This window comes from Parasteatoda tepidariorum, chromosome 10, assembly GCF_982258835.1.
Source record: "Parasteatoda tepidariorum strain Cologne lab strain chromosome 10, Ptep-v5.0, whole genome shotgun sequence".
Lineage (NCBI taxonomy): Eukaryota > Metazoa > Arthropoda > Arachnida > Araneae > Theridiidae > Parasteatoda > Parasteatoda tepidariorum.
Genome location: NC_141764.1, coordinates 28,399,037 through 28,413,281, shown reverse-complemented (window position 1 = coordinate 28,413,281; position 14,245 = coordinate 28,399,037). Strand labels below are relative to the sequence as shown.

General features: G+C 27.8%; 1 protein-coding gene across 1 annotated transcript in view; it reads left to right on the top strand.

The window, feature by feature from the left end:
* LOC107452159 (cell adhesion molecule Dscam1) overlaps positions 1-13,988 on the top strand; it is a 71,698-nt gene extending 57,710 nt beyond the window's left edge. Inside the window, exons 20-27 of the mRNA XM_043050066.2 lie at positions 1,592-1,885; positions 3,515-3,685; positions 7,218-7,444; positions 9,358-9,421; positions 10,814-10,925; positions 11,031-11,143; positions 12,649-12,729; positions 13,831-13,988. Coding sequence (XP_042906000.1) covers positions 1,592-1,885; positions 3,515-3,685; positions 7,218-7,444; positions 9,358-9,421; positions 10,814-10,925; positions 11,031-11,143; positions 12,649-12,719 — 1,052 coding nt within the window. The 3' untranslated portion in view covers positions 12,720-12,729; positions 13,831-13,988. The remainder of the gene's footprint in view (positions 1-1,591; positions 1,886-3,514; positions 3,686-7,217; positions 7,445-9,357; positions 9,422-10,813; positions 10,926-11,030; positions 11,144-12,648; positions 12,730-13,830) is intronic.
* The last annotated feature ends 257 nt before the right edge of the window (positions 13,989-14,245 follow it).

The following is a 14,245-nucleotide window of genomic DNA, read 5'->3' as shown; positions in this document are numbered from 1 at the left end:
GCGATAACTTTCCCAAAAATGCGCCCACCGCAAAAAAAAATGCATATGCTGTAAAATACGAATTGCTAAGTGAAACTGCATCATGTAAATTAGCGGCGATGTAATAGTAAACGTCATCTATATTGGACATAAAAATGCATATTTGATTGCGAACCTGAAATTTTCGCTGTGCTTCTTGTCATGCTGAACAGTGCATTACCTATTTTCTAACATTTAAGAACTAAATTATTTTCGTATTTAATAAAAATCAGTGAATAAAAATCAGTAAAACATAATCGGTAATATTTTAGTACCACAGCCTTGAATTGAATGCAGAATAACATCTATTTTTTTTCAGATTTTCTCTGCATCTGTTTAACACATTATCATATAATTTGAAAACCCTTAAATGGTGGCTAATAATTTTATTTCATTAAAATCCGTTAATATTTCTCATACTTTTCTCCCCCGGCAAATTTTATGAGTAAAAGGCCTATAAAAAGAACCTTGGCAATAAATTTAATTAATTAATGGCCGATACATGGATTTTTTTCAAAAATTTCATTTGCAACAACTATTTTGATGTATACATGACACTCGCATTTTTGTTTTTTGTCTGATGGTGGTGTCCTATGGGCCTTTGTCCAGCAGCTATACACCCTCGGGGTTAGTTTAAAAAAATTTTTTATTTATTAGCATGTACGTACATAGAAGAGAAAAATACTTTTTTTACATTTAAGCTCCATATGATTTCATAAAAAACAATTTTTAAGTAATATTTATTAATATTTAATATTTAAATAAATTTATATATTATAAATTATAATTAATATTTAAAAAAATTTCAACGAAAATTTCAAAAAATGCAAATTTGCATCTTCCTTACAAGAATAATGGTTTGCACTTCCAATAAAACACATCACTGTATGTTCTGTAGTGTTGCTAGAGGTGATCATACTCCCTACTGAAGGTACATTTTCAATTCCTATCTGACACATCTAATTCATGAATCCCATACAGATGCTAATTTTTGCAAAACAATAATTACCTGGTTAATAGTTTTTATGTTATTTATACATTATTATGTGCACCACAATGAGTGCAAGTTTCTTTAAATTTTTTAAGTCGTCATTTTTGTGTTTTTTTCTTAATTTACGATAATTTATGATAGAAAATTACAGCAGGGACTGAAACAGATGCTGCAAGTTATGGCAAAATTACTTCCTCACTGCTCATTACTAAGAAATTCCGCCATAATTTAATTTCCGTTTTGATATTTTGAAATTTTATATTTTAGTATTTTAGTATTTTAGTACTTTTTTTAACATTTGCACCTTTTTAATTTTCATAGGGTGTTTGAAACTCACTTGTTCTGCAAATTAAATTTTAAATAACTAAAATGGATAAAACAGAATTGGTGGTGAAAAAATTTCTCACGTGGTATAGCAAATTCTCCTATGGAAACTATCTTTAGATTCTCCTTTGAAAACTATTAATATTGTTTTTTTTCTATTGTGATTCCTGAATTCTTTAAAATTTCATGTAGAGTATAGTGATTTACGTATTAAGACTGCTTTCATCACCTCTGGAACTCTTTTTAAAATAATTTCAGCACCACTTGCACCAGATAAAAGACTTTTACTTACAATCAACTCAACAACAGTAACAGTGAATCTCAACAGCTGGCATAATGGTGGTTGTCCAATAAAGTTCTACATAATACAGTACAAAGTCAGTGGTCAGCAGGATTGGGTCTTAGTGAGCAATAATATTGTTCCAGAGCAACAGGCAGTATCAATAACTGACCTGATACCTGGCACGTGGTATTCTATTCTGATGACTTCAAAGAACGATGCTGGTTCAACAGATGCTGAATATGTTTTTGCTACGCTAACTCTTTCTGGAGGTAAATATGCATTTCAAACATTTTTATAATTGTAATATGCATTTTATTTTTATAAAGAAAATTTCTGTAACTCACCTGCAGAAAAATCCTGCTTTTGAAACTACTGAAATTTACTGTAAAATTATATTTCAATCTGAGAAAAGTCATACATATTTGCAGTATAAAAAAGATTGTGTAGCAATTGTTGCGGATTTATTTTGCTATATACAGAATTAATTTTTTTTTATTTGGAACACTGAACACTTTGGAACACTGAAACAAAGTAACAACATATTTTGATACTGTTATCTTTTTCCATCTAAGATATTTCTTCCAAATGGCATGAGTTTCCGTAGTTTTGCACAGCATTATACCTTCTTTATATATAAATTAATCAAAGTGATGCGTTTGAGGATGTAACTTAATAAAGTATCCTAACTCACCGTAATTGAATGAATAGCCTTTTCAATGTTGTTCGGAACATCAAGCAACGAATCAAGAGGCTCTTGGTTCCATCACCACTGGTGGCCAAACATCTGGTCAGAAATTCATGGAACTCTTGCTTTTACTGAGATGGGTTTAAGCTATGATTTACTTTGACGTGGCAAATGAAATATAACAGCCTAGGTCAAAATCAAGCAGACCATACACAGACGACTCACATATTTTCCAAATTTCACTACAAATATCAAAACCTTGGCGAAGATCAAAACTATTAAGCTGAGATGCGTTTTTTGTTTACGTAAAATCACCAAAAAATCAAAATAGAAAATTTCCTGGTATCAAAAAAATCTGATCACGAAAATCAAATAGTGTTACAAAGGAGTTAAATGCGGTATTTATGTGATACGGGGTATTTAGGCATGCAATCACAAGTTCATATAAGCTTAAATATATCTGATTAACTATAGTAATGAGTAATAATATCTATTTTATAAATAAAAAAAACATAAATTTGATTTAAATTTTGCACATGGTGTCGATATAAAAAATGTAGTAAAATCACTATATTTTTAAAACTTAACAAATCCTGGCTAAATTTAAAGAGTTTTCATTTAAACGATTTCCCCCACGCCATTTTACTACCTGTCCTAAAAACACCTAAATCTTAAAAAACAAGTACGAAAAACTAAAGAAGACACATATTTAAGCTTTACAATGCTCTTCCCCCAAAACTAGCTTAATTATAATTGGATTTTCAAAATCAATTATAAATGTTGAGAGAAGCCTGGCGTTACTGGCTATATATAAAAAAGCCAGAAGACACTATATTCAAAATAATCACAATTTTCTGCAGAACATGTTGCAATCTGTGTGGGGGCTTAATAACTAACTGATACCCAGATAAATATTTAAGCTGGAACTCTGACATGCAGTAAAAAAAAAACTTTGTCTTGTGGATTTTTACTGCTAGCAGCGCCATCCCAATATCAGTTATGAAAATAATTTTTTTAATTTCTAAGTTTCGAAGTAAGTCTGTGGTTTTGAAATTTCTTGCGTTTTTTTTCTATTAATAGCTTTATTTTAGCTGAGATTTATATAAAGTATTATTTTAAGGTTTTTTGAAGGACAAATTTATTTCACATGTTTCTTTTTATGACTGATAACTTGATAATTTAATGCTCGCTTTATTACATATACATTTCAAAGAATATCCACCACATCCATCTGAAGTGATTGATTCAACTGGAAAGTTTTACCGACATCTATCTATCATTATACCTGTTCTCTGTTCTGTCGTTGTCCTAATTTTAGTGTTCTGTGTGGTTTGTTTAGTGACTAAACGAAGAACTCCACACGGCCGACCAAGCACTATTCAAGGTAAAATATTTTGAAAAAAAATTAAAAAAAGTTATTTTTATTAATAATTAGTTAGTTTAAGCTACCCAATTACATTTCAAATAGAATACCTAATAAACTCCATTTCAATTTAAGATCAAATGACACGTTCGTTTTTCTTCTTCTACTGAACTAAAATCGATTAAAGTTTTAACTGAAAATATTGCAATTGATTGAATAACATATACTTAACATTCTAATAGCATCTAACAGAAAAAATATTATATTTTTCCTATTATTCAGTTGCGTAAATTTTTATGTAGAGGAGTTGAAATTGTTTGATCTCATTTGAAAAAAAAATGAAAACTTTAAATTGTTTATTTAGTAAATATTTTATAAGGAAAAGAAGACATTTCTTTTTAAACACAAAGCTTTCATATGAGATTATAATTTAAATAATTATTGCAAAATTAATTATGGATTAAGAAAAAATATTTTTAGTTTAAAAGAAAAACGTTTTCAAAAATAAAATAAAAAACAAACTCTTATAAATTCAAATGTAATTGAAAATTAACTTTAAAAAAAATCAGGAGTATACTTAATTTTGAAGAGCTTATCATTTAATAATTATTGAAAATAAATGCATTATTTAAAAATATTTTTTCACTGAAATTCTTTCGAGTAAACTATTTTAATTAAAATATTACACGTTGTTATTTATTCCAAAAATATGCTTCGCGCTTATTAATTCAATAAATGGCTGCTGTAAGTTAAAAAAAAACGGAATTTAATTCAGTTTTACTAATCAATTCAGTTAGTATGAATTATACTTAAATAATTAATATATTTATTGAAATAAGGAATTAGCGAAAAGGAGAATTCTTTAGAGAATTTACTGAAGTGTATTTTTAATTAATTTAATTTCGCAAACTATAATTACTTTTAACGAAACATTGATGCTTTTTTTTTCTTCGCAAAATCTATTTTCATAGATATTGAAACTCTAAATTATATGTAATTATAAAAAAGCTTTTATTTTTCGAAATTACTATCTCATCATAAAATGTGATTTGTTTATTATTATTAAGACTTTCGTGTTACTCATTAATGATAAGATAAAAATGTATGAAACTAATTATAGTTCCTTAAACTTTTATATATTATTTAAGCTTAAGTAGGTTCAGAATTTTAGGGAAAAATATTGTGCTCGTGAAAATTGACATTACTTAGTCTTTTGCAATTATTAATGCGATCAAAGCCCATTAAACACTACGAGATCCTGTACTCCGCATATTTTGTATGATATATAAGCTTAAGCGATTTCAGAATTTACTGAAATATTAAAAAATTTTATTATCAAGAATTTATCTTGAAGTTTTAAAAATGTATCATGTCCCCCCCCCAAAAAAAAAGAATAATATAATAAAATGTATCAGAATATAAGTATGTATTTTCCAAAAAATTTTTTTTATTAAAAATCCGCAAAATATGGGGAATGCGATCCCGCATTCTCTATATTTTGTATGATTTGCAATCGTAAGTGAATTTTGTATCTCAGAAACAATAAAAAATATTGTTACCTTGAATTTTACTTAATCATTTGAAAAAATATCAGGTTTTCCGAAAACAATTTGAAAATTTGGAAATTTAATTATATAAACGGAATGAGATATACTAGCATTTTTTAGTTCTTTTTGCTTAGAAAAATAATTTTTCTCTATAAAAGGCGAAACTATGAATGGCATTTATAAAGAGTCCTGTTTGCTAGCAAAACTATAAATGGTGTAATTTGGGCCATGCCAGATCATTCCAATTGAAATATTTCAATGAGTGATAAGTAATTTTGTACTTTGATTGCAATACGTTTTTGTTGTCTATTCTTGCATGCAAGTGATATTGCCTATTCTTGCATCAGGTGAAGTAAATTACGTCTCCCGGTCAATAAACGAAAATGAAGAAAAAAAAATGAGCGAAAAGCTATAAACACAAAAAATGAAGAAAATATAATGAACAAAATTGATATAAATAAAAATAAATAAGACAGTATATATCAACTAATGTTATTCATTCATCGAATTCTATTACAGATAAAATTCAGGTAGGGGAGTAATGTGGTGTAACCACCACTATAAATATTAAATACCAATTCACTAGTATATAAGACATGTTAACTTGATTCTATCTAGAAGTACATTTTGATAGATGAAGGTTGACGTAGTCGATAATTAATTCCCTTCCACGATATTCCCAGGATGGAAATTCAATGCAATTTTAATACTGATGATTCGCTCTAACTTCCCAAAAATATTGACGGGTATTTTCCTATTACCTCGTTAACCATTTCGGCAAATCAGAAAATACATATGGCAGTAGTTCAGTATTAAATAATTGCTGATTTTGGCATGCAATAAATTATAATTTTATGCTGTCTATCTCCTTGGGATCAACTAATATTGAAAAATGACTTTGGAAAACGCCAAAATGATTTACACTTTGGCGAAAAACGTCGACGGGATAATACCTAAGTACCGTTTATAAGAGCATTTGTGTGACCCCCCGTTATATGTAACATTTTTAAACTTGTACACTTCGACAAATAATACACTAAAAATGTCATCCTAAAAAAGAAGTGTTTTCTTATTGAAAAAAACTGATTCAAAATTTGAAATCAGTGATACGAAAGTTTCTAATATCTGTTTAAAAATCTCATGCAAAAGAAATTATTTCTTAGTAGTTACAGTCGGACTTCTATTTAACGAACTTCCATTTTGCGAAATTCTCTATTTTGCGAATTTTTTCGAGGAACCAAGAACATTTTGGAAATTTCTTCTTAAAATAACTTTTGAATATCAAAGTGAATTTTCTATTTAACGAACTTTTCTTTGAGATCCACATTCCCTGTTTCCCAAAATATTTCGAAACGTTTCTAACTTGTTAACGCATTCTATAGAAGAAATGGCTTTGAAATAATTTTCGAAGCCCCTTTTCGCTTTTTGTTTGCATTTCAAACGAAAAACTCAGACAAAATTGACAGATTTTATTAGCAATTAAACTTAAGAACCCATGTGGTAATGTATTTGAAATTACTTTTGAAATAAATGCAGCTATAACTTTATACATAAATTTAGCTCTTTTTTTTTCGTTGAAAATATATGTAGCGTGATAGTGTAACACTGGATAATGTTTTGCTCTATTCTTGCTTTCCATGCAGATTTCTTTTGCGGTTAAGATTTATGAAATAAATAGTAGATACTAGTCTACAAGATAAAGGTGTATCAATTGCTATTTTAATTATATCTAGTGTTTAGGAATTTAAAGCCAGTTTTGTGTTAAGGTATCTCAAAAGTGATTTTCTGTTTAACGAATTTTCCATATAATGAACTCATTATCAGGATTTAACGACTTCGTTAAATAGAGGTCCGACTGTAATTACATTCAAGGAATAGTTTTATTACGAGAATCATATAATTAAGATAATTCTTAAATTCAGCCACTCAATCAGATATCAAGTAATTGGAATATCTTATTAATATATATAAATATTATTCTGATATAAATATTTTTATTTATTTAGATACCATAGATTGCAATGTTACTAAACATGAAAATACACCGCTTTCTGGAACTTATGATTCAAGGGACGATCAGCCTTATCACTCGACGCATTATGCAAGTAGCAGGATACAGAACTACACAAAAGATCTCAATTTACCACCCAATAAGTCAAATTCTCAAAACGCCAACACATTTGGCAGTATGCGAAGTGGATACACGTATGACATCCCTTTGTCTCAAATTAAAGTACAGTATTTTTTATTTAATTCATTACTTATGATTCTACAAACTTTTCCTTTCATTCATTTCTTTTAATCAAGTTTATTTTTTGTTGTATAACCATCGTTCACCAGCCGATCCAATTTTTGTGAGTTTATGGCTACCAATATTCAACTCCGTAGACTTGTAATTTTGTATCCAATCCAGAGGACAAGGGAACTCGTCGATTAAGTATTGAGAGAAATTTGCCTTCGCTGAGGACTCTTTAAAGTTACCCGCATTTCCGTTAAATGGTGAGAAAAATGTTATTATACTTCGAATATTTTATGTCGGCACTGGGATAGGTGGGAGTTGGGTCTGGAATTCGTGTAGAATAGTCATTACTGGGATTCGAACCCGGTAAACTCATTGGGAGGTGAGCGCTTTGAGCCACCACGGCTTATTAGCGTATAGTAAAATGAACTTACAAACTAATCACAACATAAAGAAATTCAATCAAATAATATTATTTTATATTTCAGATTCGTATTTTGATTATCTTATAGAGGTTTTTAATGTTTTACACCACTGTTATGATTATTTAACAGTTAATTTGTGCTCAACGTTTACAAAGTAATTAAAATGTTAGAATGATGGTATTTTCTTTCGGTGTACAACATACGCTTTCATAATTAATATTTTTCTAAGCTAACCAGAGTGTTTAAAGAACTGAAAAACTGGCGGAAACATGCATGAAAGTGGAAAAAAGTTTAAATCCCACTTATTTACTATCCTAATTATTTAAAAAACAAAGTTAAATCTCTGCGATAGATGTTTTTGCTCTGCAAAAATTCCAGATCAAATATTGGTAAAAAATACTGCAACCCTGAGTGCAAAATCCGTAAAATCCATTTTTACCGTGAAACTTTATTCAGTAATATTTATTTAACTACAATAATGCAGTAATTTTTCAGTAAATTATACAGTTATTATTAAGGTATATCAGATTTCTAATGCTCCGTATAGTTTACAGTCAAAGTCAGCCTGGCATTTGGAGTACTTCGTGCTTCTTCTGCATATATGCATTACTTTTTCCGTATTTTGATCTGGAATTTATTACAATATGATGCTAGAAAAATAAATTTTAAAGATAAAGCAGCGGATTATCAAATATACGTATAGTAATTTTACTCTCAGTTTTCTTTATTTTTCCGATAACAGTTAACTTACTTTTTCCAACAACAATAAGTAAAAACTATCGTAAAATTAGTCAGTTGAAGTTCTTTGAAGTTCATATTTTGCATCCAACACAACACATAGCCATGATCGCTCAAGGGATAGAGCGTTCACCTTCCAATGATGCGAAACGGGCTCGAATCCCAGTGATGGCTCTTCAATTCGAATTCCGCAACCGGCTCGCACCGACCACAGTGCTGACATAAAATATCATCTGTGATTGCCGGATCATGATTAAGAAATCCCTTGCCTTCAGACTAACCAAGGTAGGTTTTCGTGGTTTTCCTCTCCATGTGACGCAAATACCGGTTAATTCCATCGCAAAGTCCTCCACGAAGATAAATTTCACTCAATACTTGATCCAGGAGTTCCCTTGTCATCTGGATTGCGTTTAAAATTATTTGGCTACGGAGTTGAACATTAGGAGTCGTAAACACAAAAAAATATGTCTGCCGGTCAACGACGGTATTAAAATAAAATAAAATCCAACACAACACAGTATTTTTAAAGATTTCACAAAAGTAAATATGTATAATTTTGTGTAAACTTTAAAAGAAACAGGGGAAGGGTGATGGCGTACCTCACCAACCAATCCAAATTATTACACCAGTTCAATATTCATGTTTGAAATGTGTTTATTGGTTTAAAGCACCACTGTATACAATGATAACAACATATACAGCTCATTATATTAGCAATTTAAATAGTATAATTTTCCTTAACAGATGAAAACTGAAGATTGTATTTATGCCACACCATCCGTTTATTTTTCTACAAATCATCAACTAGGTAAGTGCAGAAGAATTTGCATATAATTTATTAATAGCTTAGTTACGTTCTTTCTAAAACAAAAATAGGCATAAATGACTTTTTGCTAAAGGAAACAGTGATAAATAGCATTCGGATTTAAGCACATTTTAATCCTGTAAGTAAACGAAGAGAAATGAAAAGAATTAATTTTATTTTGACAATCCACGCTGAACAAATATCAGTTTTTAGTTTGAAGAATATATTTATCCACATAAAATTTGCAAACTTTTCTGCTGCATCTCTCATTGAAAAGTAAACATCAATAATAAGAAACAATAGCTTGAAAAGGAAAATAAGCAAAAAAAATTGTTTTGCAAATAAATTCTCCGCTGAATTACAGTTCTTAACAAAAACCAATGTTCATTTATGCAAAGTTAAAATTGTTCAAAAATACATCGCTTTGTTATCATTTTTAAATAAACATTGCCTTCATTTAAATTTGAATAATATCTTTCCATATTTTAGTTTGGTACAATAGTTTTAAAAATGCTATCATATTCTCATTTTATGAAAATTGGTGAAACTTTATTTTTTTTTTAAATATATATTTATTAAAATCACTAAGCATTTGATTATTTTTCTGAAAGATATGAAAAAGGTTTATGATTAAAAAATAAAATAATAAATACGGTAAAATCATTTATAAAATGTCTTGAGGTTACGATGCTACGTTATTTACTTTAAACAAAACAAATAGACAAAATATTTATTTTTATTTCTAAAAATAAATAATTAAATATATTTTTTAAAAAAAGAAATTTTTTAATTTCTTTAAAGTTTTTAAAATTATTTTAGAGTTTAAAATAAATGCATTTTCAATATCAAAAGATTTTTGTCTTATGGGTCATGGGAAAGAAGTGCATAATTTTTTGGCAAATGTTATTTTCTCGCAGAATAATACATGGGAATTGGCTATTTAAGTACGAAAATTGTCAGTCTAAAAACCTCGAATTTCTCTCAAAAGATCAAAAGAATTTGGAAATTTTATTTAGTTGACATAACATTTTTAAAGCAATCTTCTCATAAACGTAGAGTTTCATATAGCTACACAAAACATCATTCCTGTTCATATGTACTGTGTAACCTACCTACAATAATATGAACTGGGATTTCAGTCGTGCGCTTAGAAAGTCTGATTTAACGCAAATAAACAAATGAATTAAGTTCCATTTGCACAAACATGTAATAAATAGCATCGGCCAGTCGGAGTATGGGCTGCAGGGATTAAAATGGGAATAGTTACTAAAGAAGTGGTACAAATCTCTCTAATGCAATATAATTGAACTCCGAATGTCCTCTAGACTCTAGATTAACATCTAATGTTCTAAAGTTTTGATATATGTATTTAAAAATCCTATATTTTTCTCATAGTTTATAATGGTGCAGAATTGCGCACAAACAGAGAAATAGCCCTTTATGAGGCTCCTTTGAGTAGAACTACACTATCAGAAGAAGAAAAGTTTTGGAGGGAAGATGGAGACGGGTAACTTATTTATTGCTACCAAAAATTTAATTATAAAGTTCTAAAGAACATTCTTTGTCATATTGATATGATATTTGCAAGCAATTATTCAAACATTTATTGCAGAAGTTCCAGTTCAGAATCAGATAATGAGGATTTATTTTTATCCTTACCACCAACTAAAGAGCTGTCATTACGAGAAGATGCTAGAGAGTCTGAAACTGAATGTGATAGACTATGTAAGTACAATATATATATATATATATATATATATATATATATATATATATATATATATATATATATATATATATATATATATATATATATATATATATATATATATATATATATATATATATATATATATATATATATATATATATATATATATATATATATATATATATATATGTTAAAAATAGTATTGTCAATATTACGAAGCAATAAAAATTCCTTTGGGTAAATTTTATTTTTTAATTTTTATAATTTTCAAAATTAAATATATTTAACTAATCAATAAATTGAAAAACAAATTCAATTTTAAGAGTGGAATTTTTTTGATAATAGTGTACAAATAAACTAGCTAAAAGTGATGAATAATTACATCACTATGATATTTCATTTAATTGAACGAAAATGTGTTTCCCATTATAAATATAGTTATTAAAAACCCAAATATATACATATATATATATATATATATATATATGTGTGTGTGTTTGCATATATGAAAAAAATTTGGAGCAAATTAGAGTATAAGGCACCGGCACTTTTGGTGTACATTCCTTAAAATCTTTACCATTCGTAATATATTTTACTGTAATGTTTACAGTAATACTTGACTTATTAGAATAATTCAGAGATTTTAAAATAATTATTATTGAAAAAATGACATCATATTAGGTTTTTTTTCCGTAACATGTTTTGCGTAAAATATATTTTACGGTAAAAATTGCAGGCACTCGGAGTGTCGGATTTTTCTCAGTGTTCCTAAAACTAAAGTTTACGTTATGTAGACCTACATGTAAGAACTTTGTAGGCAATTTATTGTTAAGAGAATGGATCAATAATACTTATTTGTCCATTAGAACATCACCACACTGCGTTTTTCAAAGTTTTATTTTGCCCTACTCACTGTGAAGTCTTCTTTCAACTACTCTTGAAAGAAGTTTTCTGTCCATGTTGTTTCTCTGAAGTGTTGACGCTCTACCACCTGTCATTTTGTTTTTCAATCATAATTTTTAACCTCTATTTGTTTTCTGTAAATTTGAAAAATCAAAAATTAAGATAATTTTTGTTTTCTGCAATTAAAATATCAATGATATTACATGAATTTTGTTAAAAACCAATAATACAAATATGTAAATATATAGTAAGATCTCTTCTCGTGTGATATAAATTGTCAACGATTAGTATCGAAACATTAACGAATTGTAGACATTCTGAAACATATTCACAGTTTTAAATTTTTTTTCAGTTTCCTAGAAATAAAAATATTAATATAAAAGTAAATTACTTACATTTCACTGTGCTTTTGAAAAAAAAAATTCCTACCTCCTTCATTGCTTTAACATTAAAGTGGATACAATTTATTTGCCTCTCTAGGACTGAAACTCAATTACAGTAAACTGAAACTTTTATGTTAGAGTGTATTTGTATACAAATATACTGTCGAGAGACACGATGTCTACTTCAGTGTTTACTTCTATTGTTATTTGTTGAAAACTCTATTTTGTTTCAGGGAAATCTTATGCAATTCCCCAGTGTAAAGAAGTCAATCGATGGAAAGAAGGAGCATTGGTTTCTTCATGATTTAAGCTTCGTAAGTACAATTGTAATACGTTTAACTTGTTTTGTTTTGCGTAAAAAATATTTAATTAGGTATTATTCAATGCATTAAAACTCAAAGTAAAGGAACCCACAAAGGTATCAATAAAATATAATAATCTATTATGAATATACTTTATCCTTAAAAGTTTTTTTTTCCTAAGAAAATATTTATGTTGCCGTAAACCATATTGAAAAAAAAATCTTTTAAAATATTTTTGATCTGTAATCATGTTAAAGTTTAGTGTTTCTTAAAATTATGCGTGGATAAGCTGATTATTATTTCCTGTCAATTTGGTGTGATAAGCTATTTTCAAAAATGAATACCATGACTTAAATTAGTCATACGAGTCATTCTTTCAGATCCTTTTATTAAAAGTATTTTGCTGTTTATTTGATTTCCTATGTAAAATAGCATGTACCAATTTGCCTAAGCCAAATTTCAATAGTTAACAAAATCAAATTTATATGTTTAATTTTAAAAGGTATTTTACTCGAATTTTGAACTTCCGTGTAAACATTGTTATTTACGTGAAATTTAATATATTATGAAACCAAAAACGAACGTTTCAGATCAGATATTTTTTCTTAGATTTCTGTATTTTAATTCGCTACATTTTTTCACTAGTAAGATAGTATCTAATCATCAATAGATGAAAAATTATAACATTACTGGTGATTTTAAACAATATATTTTTATTTGTCTACAAGTACTTTACTTAAAATCGGTAACTGTAGAAAATATCAGCCATTTTATTGGTTTTTTATTTTAATTTGGTAAATATATAACGCTTACGTAACCTATTGGCTAAAGTTTAAACTTTTGCTGTCATTTTACTTGACAAAAAAAATAATTGTTTTTTACTTAAAGAACTAAGTAAGCAGACACTGATAGTAAATTGGGTCAAGCGCAAATAATAAAAAAATAAGTATATAATTTTTTTTCTTCAAAAAACATCTTTTTTTTCTATTGATATTTATAATATATCGAATATCAGTCAAATGCAGAATAAAATTTAAAATACACAGTTTTTGATGCATTTTGGTAATTTTTTCAAATATGCTTACTTAATTTTTCTTCTTCTCATTTTTACAGATATTCGACTTTACTGGTGCTCAAAGTAAAGTGATCAGATATTAAATTTTAAAGAAATGCAAGCTATTATTGTTGCTATCAGTATTATTGTATGTATTATAATTTGGTAAAAATCTATTTGTAAAATAAAAAATATATAATTAAAATTTTTAAAGTCATATCAGTATTAAATACTTATTTTAATAAGAAAAACAAATCGTTTTATTATTATTAATGAAAATTTTGAAAAAAATACATTCAATTTCTACGAGGGTTACTTTTAATGAAAACAGTCTTGTGAGGAAGTAAGAGAAACTTTATTTATGCACGCAAATTGTACCACAAACTAAAGTATGAACATTTATTCCTTTTTTCACCATTGTCAATATTAACATTGAAGTATTTGTCAAGGTATTTGACCGGCTTTTGAATCTTA